The 12,319-nt window shown below is 35.3% G+C and overlaps 1 protein-coding gene across 5 annotated transcripts in view; it reads right to left on the reverse strand.

The window, feature by feature from the left end:
- Nucleotides 1-12,319, reverse strand: part of LOC117611244 (putative inorganic phosphate cotransporter) — a 136,817-nt gene that overhangs the window by 31,224 nt on the left and 93,274 nt on the right. For all 5 annotated transcript variants that reach the window (XM_076692433.1, XM_076692432.1, XM_076692434.1 and 2 more), the window contains one exon: nt 3,400-3,700. In XM_076692433.1, the coding sequence (XP_076548548.1) occupies nt 3,400-3,700 (301 nt within the window). The remainder of the gene's footprint in view (nt 1-3,399; nt 3,701-12,319) is intronic.

The raw sequence follows: 12,319 nt of genomic DNA on the forward strand, positions 1-12,319 counted from the left end.
GATAAATAAAAATTAAATGATGTCTGCTGAATTCTATTCAAAAATTAATAACCTAATACGGAACTTTACTAATGTAGATTAGCTCCTCTGTCTAATAGATATTCTTCCGCAAAGTTTGTAAGGTAGACTTGTTTACTTAAATAAGTATATTAATATAAATTCGTAAAAAATAGGAAATTACAATAGTACCCAAATGTAAGGCACTAGTCTACTCATTGGTATGATGTGGAATCCCCGCCACAGGTTACCTCAAACGTGCCGAAGTTCCACATTATCTAAATAAGAATATACTGTGCTCTCACGGAAAGAAGTGCTCTAGGAAGAATGTACAGTAAAACCTGGATAAATGCAACGAAAGAATGCTTGGATAAATGCAACATCGCTATCCCCTCCACTTGGGGGGATCCCCCTAGGCGAACCGAGCCGCTCGACGAGGAAACCGTGTAATATGATCCGACCGTAATATCAGTGTGACTAATACTAATTGAACGATAAAACTTTTTTATTTTTAACTTTTTCTTAATGAAACTTTTACTAATGCATTTGTGAGATTTTTCTTATTAAAATGACACCAAACACAATATAGTTTGAATTATATGTATAAACAATAGTAATAGAATAAACAATATAGAATTGACACCACGACTGAATATAAATGATGTCGGCTGAATACAAAAGATGTGGACGGACACAGAATCGGCATGTCGGCTGAATACAAAACATGTGTACGGACACAGAATCGGCATGTCGGCTGAATACAAAACATGTGTACGGACACAGAATCGGCATGTCGGCTGAATACAAAACATGTGTACGGACGCAGAATCGACACCTCGCTTGGATAAATGCAACATTAAATGCCCAGAATCGATACCTCGCTTGGATAAATGCAACATTAAATGCCCAGAATCGACACCTTGCCTGGATAAATGAAACCTTTGAAACCAGAGCCGACACCGTGACTGGTTTTGATTTCGATCTCTGTTGCTTTTCGCCAACCTTTAACATCAATTTTAGCAAGTAATTATAATTGAAACTATATCGTGTTTGGTACCATTTGAATCAGAAAAATTTCACCAATGCGTTAGTGAAAGTTTTAATAAAAAAAAGTCAAAAATAAAAAAGTTTTATAGTTGAATTAGTATTAGTCACACCGATACGTTTCGGCTCTTTCCTTTCATCATCGGACCTCTCTCTTTCCGCCAGTGTCTGTCCCTTTCTACGTTCACGCTTGGCTGGTCGTCGCGTGTAACCCGAGATTCGACACCTCGCTTGGATAAATGCAACCACTGGGTCCCAATCTTGGTTGCATTTATCCAGGTTCTACTGTACATAGGTCTGATAAGGACTTTCGGCCGTAGCGTATTATTAATCAAAGAGGGCACATCTACGAATCTATGTCGACTCTTTTCATTTACACGGAAGTTTGTGCGAGGTACCTCTCTCGCCTCTGTACCGTTCTAGGGGACAGGTCAGGGTTCTTCTTTTTTGTGAACGCATGGTATACAGCTGTCATTGACAATGACAGATAGCTAATAAATTATCCAAGTAATAAATTATATTTCTCACTTTATAATTATGAGGTTAATTTTATATTTCTGCGAGGCCATAACGTACGTTCCGATCCCAACTGTATGTCTTTCATTCGACCACTACCATACGTACTATGCCGCTACAATTCGTTAACTTCTCTACTTCTACAATTCTTTATTATTGCATTTATTTTTATTTTTTCAAAAGTGAAAAGAAACAGTAAAATTAGTGTAAAGTCTAAATTAGTCTTTAAAGTCTAAAATTCTAGAATTCTAAGGTTCTATGTCTAAAAATTCTGACATCCTAAAATTCCAGAATAGCAGATATTCTAGAGTACAAAATTTCCAAATTCTAAAATTCTGAGTGTCCAGCATACAAAATTTCAAGACTTTAAAATTCGAGAAAGAAGAAAAAGAAATTCCAAGATTCTAACAATTCAACATTCTAACATTCTAAAGTTCTAAGCATTCATCATTCCAAAAGTTTAATATTTTAAAATTCTGAGCTTGCAAGATTCTAATACTGTTACGTTTCCGTCTCGGAAATTTCCTTATTTGGTGTTACGACTCCTTCTCGCAAATTTCCTTACATGGAGTCGGATGTGCACACCCGGCATAAACAGTCTTCTAGAAAATTCGAGACCAACGCGAAGCAAGAGCGCGGTCCTTCGGAGTCACGTATGGTCCGTCTCCACCACTCATTTTACTCCAATTTTTGGGTATAAAAAGGGTGGCGGCGAAGGTACTTTGGGTCTAGTTGAAGTCTAGAAAGAGTTCGATACACGTCAGTACATTTCTCTCACGAATAATCTCTGCAACGAGGAAACTCAGCGAGATCGGGTATTCAAGTCCTCTTCAAGCACTCAGTAACTATACAGTACGTTGTCTACTGTTAAGCATTATTCGGATCGTTGTAGCCCGCTCCCGTTTGCTCGCCTTCGTCAAAACCGAGAAAGATTAAATTCTTGCTTCGCGGAATCGAAACTAAAACTCTTATATTCAATTCATTTAACTTGTAAACTAGAATTTAACTCGTAGAACACTGTGATAGTTGCACTCAACAATTGTAAGGTCCCGACAAAGAGAATAAATTCACATTATTTAACTTATTTATTACTGTTCAATTATATTGACTAGTCCAGAAAACCCATTATGCCATTATAAAGGTGTACTTTTACCGCTCGAGGTACACTAATCAAGTTACGAGATTTAATACTAACATTTTCTGCGGCTCCCTACGTTAGCTATACATAGGTTCGTCCTCACGTCTTCACCGTTCCTGTGGCTCCTACATTAGCCATACATAGTTTCGTCCAGGATAACCAACCTCCTGGAGCTCCCTACGTTAGCCATACGTGGATTCGTCTCCGCGTCTATTTCCTTAGGCTCCCATTGTTAATAACAGTACTGGTTACGCCATTAACAATACCATAACCGAAATACTTTCAAATTCTCAAATTCTAAAAGTTTAAGGTTCTATGATTCTAATTGTAAGATTCTAAAATTATTTTTTAATAAGTATGTATCTTACGAAATGCTACATGTAATGCAGCTAAAAGCAACCACACGATAATGTTCTTATTACGTAAAATTATAAATGATTAAAACTTAAACAATATTAGAATTAGGTTAGAATTAAACAATATTAAACACCTGACATCGTTGATAAAGCGAAGAGATCTAGCCTACGCTATAAAGAAATCCTAATGAGAAACCTCAGTGTCGGCGGTTTATGTTTAATTAAAAGAGTTGTGATTGTAATCTCAAATCAAAGTCTTCTTTACAAAAATGTGAATGATTATTATTTCATATTTCGGGCATAATTGTAAATTTATAAATATATTCATATAAACGAATAAATTCTTACCAAGTCTTGATCGTTCAGATGGCGGTGCCCACTTTGAAAGGAGGGTATGAGTGCAAGGTAAAAGGCAACCTTGACAAAGACCCATACCTACTCTACAAGCGCAGACTGCAACGTAATCCCCATAAGCAGCAGCAGTAGGTATTAAACCGTTTAAAATGCCACAAACTAGGATTCCAATGCTAAGCAGTTTCTGACCACTCCAAACTGATGCTATATATCCACTCGGTATTTGTATTACCGTATAACCCCAAAAGAAGGAACTTTTAATTAGAGACGTCTTTGTTTGATCCCAGTTATAGACCTAATCACAACAATAATATAACCTTTGTAATACATATAACTGATCTCTTTTGTCAGACAATAAAATTTATTTGTAATTGATACTATAGAAAACAGCACATGTAAATATTACAGAACTAAAATAATATAGCAGATATAAAGTATTACAAACGATAGAAGCGTTTTGAAAGATTTTTTCGGTAATTATGCCCAAAAAGACTCCAGTCGCCGATGACCTTGACCTTGACATATGTTGTCAACGTTGGCTCCCTACGTAATGTCCTGAGTAACGTTGGCTCCGAAAAAAGTGACGGTCGCGATCCGTTCAAAAGTTACGAAGCATTAAAGTTTCCGCTTTTTTTCGCGTTTTCACGTTTAAGCAACCTTTTCCTATACATACAGTGTCCCACCTTAAGTGTTATAATTCCGTTATTCCGTAACTATTAATGATACAAAAAATTGTTGATATGGGAATTGCACGGCAAAAGAGAGCCTATGTTTTGGTCGAAGTGAAAAATCTTTTACATTATTAGTTTAAGAGATATGATGGTCAAGTTTTGTTTTTTAAATGCAACCATATATTTATTTTGAGATCATGTGATAGTGTTTTACAAGACGAATTCATTAAGCTTTAATGTATACACCCGATTTTAATTAGTTTTCAAGATGTAACGTTTACAAATTTCCCGATTTTCAGTAGATACGTCTCGGTTCGAGTAGCAAGTCGTAAAAGCGGCCCTATTGTTGCGGTAAATGTCACAGCGGTTATTCTTTGGGTCTGCCATTCCTAGCATAGACCCCCGCTATGGCACTTACCGCAACAGTAGAGCCGCTTTTACGACTTGCCACTCAAACCGAGATCTTTCTACTGAAAATCAGGAAATTTGTAAACGTTATATCTTGAAAACTAATTAAAATCGAGTGTATACATTAAAGCTTAATGAATTCGTCTTGAGAAGCACTATTACATGATCCGAAAAAAAATATATGGTCCCATTTAAAAAACAAAACTTGAGCACCATATCTCTTAAACTAATAATGTAAAAGATTCTTCACTTCGTCTAAAACATAGGTCCCCTTTTGCCGTGCAATTCCCATATCAACAATTTTTTGTATCATTAATAGTTACGGAATAACGGAATTATAACCCTTAATGTGGGACACACTGTATAACCGCCGCTTGGCCATAGTACCGATACTGGTCGAAGAAACCATTGTGAAAAAGAGCAATCCAGATGTCCATCGATGGCTGGTGAGAAACGCGCGGGTGCCTTTTGGTAAATTCTAACATACACGTTAGAGTTACATACAAGTGTTGTTGTTTATAAAAGTAATAGATGACAAGCGACAGTCATTTTTTGAATTTTGGCATATGTGGCCGACCGCCTTACGGCCTAACCTAATCTAATATAATACAAAATTAAATTAGTGAACTTGTTAATCAGTGAATTAGGTTAGGTTAGGCCAGAATAATATTCCGGCCACCGCGCCGTCAGGTGGCCGGCCACGCAAGTCAAAATTCAAAATCATTGAAATCAGTTAAGTTCGATTTTTTAGTTCACCCGTTATACTCCTTAGGTTTCGGCCGCCGTAATCTGTTTATATAATTGATAATTATATAATTATAAAGCCGCAACTTTACGATTTTTCCCAAGAATAACAAAATATTTTAAGCATTTTAAAATATAATAACTTTCTATTCTACTTACTTCCCGACAGAAGTTGGTCCAATCAACGACACTGCGCTGCGTGCAGATAAACACCAAAAAAAAGCGAAAACTTTAATGCTTTGTAACTTTTGAACGGATCGCAATCGTCGGTTTTTTCAAGGCCAACGTTACTCAGGGTCATGACCTTGACAACATATGTCAAGGTCAAGGTTATCGGCGACTGGGGTCTTTTTGTGCATAATTACCATCTTTTCTTATTAACTCCTTTATTCAATGTTCCTAATTAAGTACACAATTAAAAAAATCTGTTAGTATTGTATGTGTTTATGAGTGGTTTGTTATGAGCACATCAAAAGAGTGTTTTCTTTTGAATCTTCTGGGGAGATTTGAATGCTAGTTCTTAGCAAGTGGATTTATGTGGTTGTTTATTCAATTTACTAAATGAATACTATTCATCGCCTTGCATCTTAAAAAGTGCTAGTAGCAAAACTTGGCTTTTGCCGAGCCGTTACACGGATTTCAGTTGACAACGTTTAAATCGTTTTCACTCGGTTTAGAAGCAGCTATTACTGTTCATATGCTTATTGCAAACAGCACGACGGCTCGGAAGACACTCGTTTTGAAAGATAAAATTAATTTTATTATATGACAAGATGAAAGAAGAAGTTGCCAAGTTTAGAATGAGACGTGGTTGATGGATGTGTGATTTTCTGAGCTGGGTATTATTGTTAATATTTAGTTCAAGTATATTTTTATTTTTAATATGTAGGTAGATCAATAATGAGGTATACTAGGAAAAGTAGTGTCTTCACTCAGGACTCCTTAGCAATGAACTTGGACATGTTGTTTTTATATCACCTCTTTTATTGGCCGATGTTTTTAGTTTGAAACGTATACCTACACTTAGTCTTTATCTGAAGACTGAATGAAAGAACTTGGACATAGATAATTGATTTCATTTCTTTTATTGGCCTTTGCGTTAGGATTTTTTTGAGAGGGGGATGGGGGGGGGGGGGGGGGGGGGGAACTTGGCCTTTGTTTCACATTTACGTTTTTTTGGGGGTGATATCATTACTTTTTTCTAAGTGTTTAAAATAATGTAGATTGTTTTTCTTGAGAAAGTTTTCCATAAAGCTTCCTTCTTCCTACCAAAACAGTTTTAATAATTCTTCTTACACGGGAACTGGTTTATAGAATTATAATATAAAAACTCTACCCTCTACTTTCATAAAGAAAACCTCTATGGGTGGGGCACTATTACACTTTTTAGGCATTTTTGATCATTTTCTGTACTTGTGCTAAAAGAACCTTCTTCTCACCAAATTTCAACATTTAACGTACCCATGAAGTGGTTTATTATAGTATATTAGTATACGCTAGTCGCTAACAATTAAAACCCCTGTGGGCGGGATACTTTCAAACTTTTTGGGATTTTTCGATTTTTCCCTTTATTTACACATCAATATCTACCACCATGCCAAATTTCAAGTTTCTACCTACACGGGAAGTGCTTTATAATTTTGATGAGTCAGTGAGTCAATGAGTCATATAAACTCCAATTTTCCACCGCCTATATCTTGGAAACGGCTAAACGTAGAACTTTGAAACTCTTAGGTTTTGCTTATCTCCACTCTCGTAATATGTATTTTAAATTTCATGGGTTTATCTTGAAGTGGACAAAAGTTATGAGAGGGTGAAAATCGGCTCTAAACCTTCGTGTAATATACACACTATGTGCGTAGGCAGGAACTTGGCCTGGCGCACTACCGTGCGCCTAGATTTTAGTTGCTATATTGTATCCGAACTCTGTTAAAGTTACATTTACTGTAAATCAATCGCTTCGCTCCAGTACGTCAGCCACGAAGCGGATGGCGACCTAGTATAAAGTTAATTACTATAAATAGTTGTTTAATGCTATATAAAGTCAATAATGTATTCACAGGTTTGGAATAACGTACATACAACAAAGGGTATAGCCGGATAAGATGGTCAAAAGTGCCCCCAAACTAAATTCGACTTGCAATTGCTCATTCGATAGCTTATCAAAAAAACAACAGTTTGTGCCAAGTTTCAACCCTGTATCTCATGTGGGAGGGTAGTAATGGGCAAAAATGTAAAACACATTTTCGTCAATTTCTCCTATATTTGTGCATGAAAAATTCTGAAAAAAATCAGAGATATTTCTTTTTATGTGGCACATATTATAGTAGCTTTGCAGATTTTTAGATTGAAAACCCGAGCTGTGAAAAATCGAAAACCCCAAAAAATTCGGAAAAATGGTGATTTTATATGGAAGGAGTCGCGGATCTGGATTCATATTTTTTTTATAAGTGTATATTATCGATACTATTGTTCTCAATTTTTTTGAGAATTTTTGGTCAGGTGCGCCATAGTTACAAAATAATTAAAAACCGAGTTTTTCGCTATTTTTGCGTGTCAGAGTTACTTGTACGGTGAATTTTCGTCTGTTCTTTATCAAGTAAGTGTGTTATACAATGTTCAATGCTTTTACGTACAGTGAAACACAATAAGAATTTAAAAAACTAAATAAACCAGAATTATTGAAACTACTTTATGTGCGGTATATATCAAAAAATCGAAAGTATTTCCAACAGTGTCAATGTCTCAGCGGTTAAGGGGGTAGACACGGGTAATAGTAGCGCGTTGACATCACCAGCAAAAATGGGCATAAACGTGGGTTTACGCGCTTCCGTTATTCGTCCTTGTATGAGAACATTTAGGGCTGGGTGAGGGCTTATTCGAAAGAGGAAGGTCCAATGCACACCGCTCAACTCATGTTTCAGTGGGATTATGTTGATGTTTAGTAATATAAGCGTCCAAAGAAGAGGTAAAAAATCGACAAAATGCATTCGCGGAATCGAAGCATTTTTAGGCCACTAAAAGAGTGCTGTGATTGAAATCATGAGTTGAGCGGTCTAGCCACAACCCTTACCTGTAAATTAAGATCTATTTTGTTTTCATTGGCGCGTGTTTAGAGTGAGATGTACGGTGATCATGCTATCCTTCGTTCAACCTAAATGATAGAATTGTCCCGCTCCAGTAAATTCTGACTGACCACACGCGTGGATTTTATATAACACACCGTAGCACCCCTCGCTGCTGAAAAATATATGCCTACTGTGAAGAACCGAAGGAACGTGCAATCTGAGAATTATTTTTAGAAAAAGTTATCTTCTTTAAATAAATGTTTTTTAATTAATAAAAGTATACAGGATACGTCATGCAACTGGGACAGGTTATATCTTGAATTTGGCAGGAGATAGGAAAAAGCTATTTATGTAAAAGTTCAATGGTATGATAATGTATATTTTTTTGTAATTTCATTTTTTTCGTGAATGCAACGATGTACTCAAAAAATGCAAATCCACTTTTTATTTAAATGGAACTGCATTTTTTTTTTACTTGTGTCAACTCCTTGAAATATTCTGCATAAAAAAGTACTATGGTACTATTAGAACTAATAAATGAACTAATAATAATTTTGCGCCCCCTCCGAAAAGGTTGAAATGTATTTAGTATACTATTTAATGATTAAATAGATTTGATTAATAGCTGTGGAATATTGGTATAAATGAAATAAAAATTATTTCATGCTTCTTAGCGCATTTTGAAGTCGGTTGTATTTTTTGTTAAAAATTATTTTATTATTCCTACAAGTTTTATGGTCGCGTATTATACACTAACGAGTCTCATTGAATCTGTCGCGGGGTAAAACTTTTAATAATATATTTATGAGATTTTTCTGATTAAAACAAGACCAAACACGATATGATTTGAATTATATTTATTTATTTTATGTACAAGGGAACATCCCTAATGCGAAAGTTTATTTTCGCCCATATAGCCCAAATTATATCGTGTTTAATCTTATTTTAATAAGTAAAATCTGACAATTACATTGGTAACAGTTTCATTTAACAAAAATAAAAAATAAAAGAGTTTTATTGTTAAAATAGTGTTATCTCACCGATATGCTATTTTCAGTTGCTTTGATTCTCGGACCCCTTTCTCTTTCGCTGGCTATCTTTTTCTAAGTTGAAAGGTAACATTTAAAGGCTCGGCCCCCACCATTTCTATCATTAAAAATCTATACTTCCGCTTCGTACATGCCTATGTTGTCCCTCGATTATATAAATACAAGTAAGTTATACATATAAACTCTGAAAACGTAATCGAGATCGGCCAACGTACATAGAAGTTACAGGCAATAACAATTAACGAAAATTGCGATTTTTCGACTAAAAACGCAGTGTTTTTGACCGATTCCGACAAGTTGTCATTTTCAAATCATATTATCTAGCAAACCAATTTTTATAGCGTCTCAAAAAATTTCAAATCATTCGGTCCAATTTTAAAATAGGTTTTCTGTTCTTAGTAGAGTAATGTGTACAACATGTTTTCTATTGCTATGTTATAGAATTTTCTTTTCATACTGAAGGATACGTAAATAACTACATATTTAGAAAAAAGAATAAAATCTAACTTTGATGTATTACATCAGCAATGTCCAGTCAGCGTAGCGTTCCGGACTAACGATAAGAGGATAAACGCATAGATCCTACACAACATATAGGATAAAACAGTGGTTCTCAAACTTTATTTTCACTGAAATGAGACAGTTACTAAATGGTAAAAAGCGAATCTTAGTTCCATTTGTAACCTCATATTTATGCAAAGCTGCATTGATTACAACATTTTGATTACAACACTTTGATTACAACATTTGATGTAGTGTATTATACATTAAACAACATGTTCACCTGCCTTACTACGTGAGTGAATTGACTTTCACACGGATTCTCAAGCATACTAATGCTACTCTTCAATCATCATAGCCTACGTCGATTATACACTTCTCTCCCTCCCCTCTCTTCAAAAATTTTACGTTCCACGGTAATATAACAAGAGTCTATTGTAGTTATGATTCATTTATAAATTGATTTGTTTATTCAAAATATGTGCATGAATTATTCGTAAACTTGAGATGTATGTATCATTTAATGTTCTCAATTACTGTTCTGATGCAGTAAGAGCGCCATCAACAGAAAAAATTTGAAAATCACTGGAATAGCCTATCCTTCTTTGTCATAATTTATGAAGAGAAAAGGACACAGAATGGAGGAAGCTGCGCTGGGAATGACTGTGTTACATCAATGCATGTATCGCGTTACGTACGTAGGTAACTATGTCTATGTAGCATGACGATTTATTGTTGCCTAGTGCGAATGAAACATGGCACTACTGAACACTCTGACTGCCGCTATCACATATTTGTGATTTTGATGTTTCATTTTTTATGTCGTCACTTTTTACCTTATTTTTAACTAATTCTATCTGATAGTAATTAATTATACTTTGAAAATTAGTAATTGTACATTGTACGGTAAAAAAAAAGTATCTAATATAATTTTATTACAAATAACGATACTGTAACTGCACTATAAGTTAACTACAACTATACCATAATTTCACTACAATTATATTACTACAACTGTACTATGATTATGCTGTATCTGTACTTTTACTATTAACTATTAAAAGGAATATATGTAGAATTATAAAAATTATAGATTTCACAAAATATATGGTCGTCAAAATGCCATAATTAGAAGCAACTGAATAAAAGTGAATTTTCTTCTTGATAGATTATCAAGAAAATGTTTGGTATTATTTACAAATCTGTGATAGATCCCAAGAGAACTGATTGTAGCAACATATGCGACCATTAGGATTCATTGTATTGTTACGTCCGGATTATTTTCAACAGTCCGACGGTGGCTAACATCTATTTTCATTTTCTTTCTGATAGTATTGAATAGTTTAACCGTTTAATATACTGAATTTGTATACCTCGTCGGTGCGCAGCACTTGGAGATAATTCCAGGCGAGGCACACAAAGGAGGCTATAATTAGTTCTTTTCAAATAATAAGAAGTTAACCTTCCTTGGAACGATTGCCTTGTCGAAACCGCGTAGCAATAAACACATAAAAATTCGAAATCGCTAAGGTTAAGGAGAGGTACTATCAACATATTTCACCACGCGGTTAAGCAGTGCGACGCACTTGGAAGTTTCCCAGCTTAACCGCGCGGAATAAGGGAAATACGATTTTTGTTTTACCTCGCAAACGAAATACCTCTCCTACCTCCAAAGCATGCGTCAGCCTTTCCTTCTACCCAGGAATGAATGCGATTAAGAACGAAAGTGATTGGAATCGAACGGAATGAAACTGTTTGAATGATTATGAAATGCGAGGGTTTGCGTGACAACCGCTGTAGTTTGAAATTGTCGACCGACGTTCAAGAACGTTCGAGACAAGAGGTCGACTAAGGCAATAAACATCGGCAACGAACATCTGGGAAACGTTAAACGTAAAACGTTTCAAATATATGTATATCGTTAATTTAACGTCAACGTTTCAAATATATGTATATCGTTAATTTAACTTCAACGTTTCAAATATATGTATATCGTTAATAATTAACACGCGAGTCTACTGTTAGATAAATGCAACAAACCATATGCATAGATTCGCGATTTACGTTGGAAAACCTTAAAATTAAACTAAAAGAAGAGGAAGCAAGACAGCGAGACCGCGACGATAAGGTTAATGGCAGTGAAAATAAAAGTGATGCGCTCTTAACAAAAGGAAACGTTAACAGTGAAAAATATACAAAAGTGAACTCAAAATACGTAGATACAAGACGAAGTCCGCGTAAATTTGTGATTAAGTGTTTCACCTGCGGTAAATTAGGACACAAAAGTACGATGTGTCGAGCGAAAAATAAACGCAATGAATCGAATAATGTATCCGATGCTATGACCACGATTGCTTGTAATACCGAACCTGTAAAATCGGACGTGTGGTGCATTGACAGCGGTGCCACAAGGCATATGTGTAATGACGAACGTAAATTTGAGGCATTGAACAATGATGAACGCTCGAAAGTA

Source organism: Osmia lignaria, chromosome 15 (assembly GCF_051020975.1).
Source record: "Osmia lignaria lignaria isolate PbOS001 chromosome 15, iyOsmLign1, whole genome shotgun sequence".
NCBI lineage: Eukaryota > Metazoa > Arthropoda > Insecta > Hymenoptera > Megachilidae > Osmia > Osmia lignaria.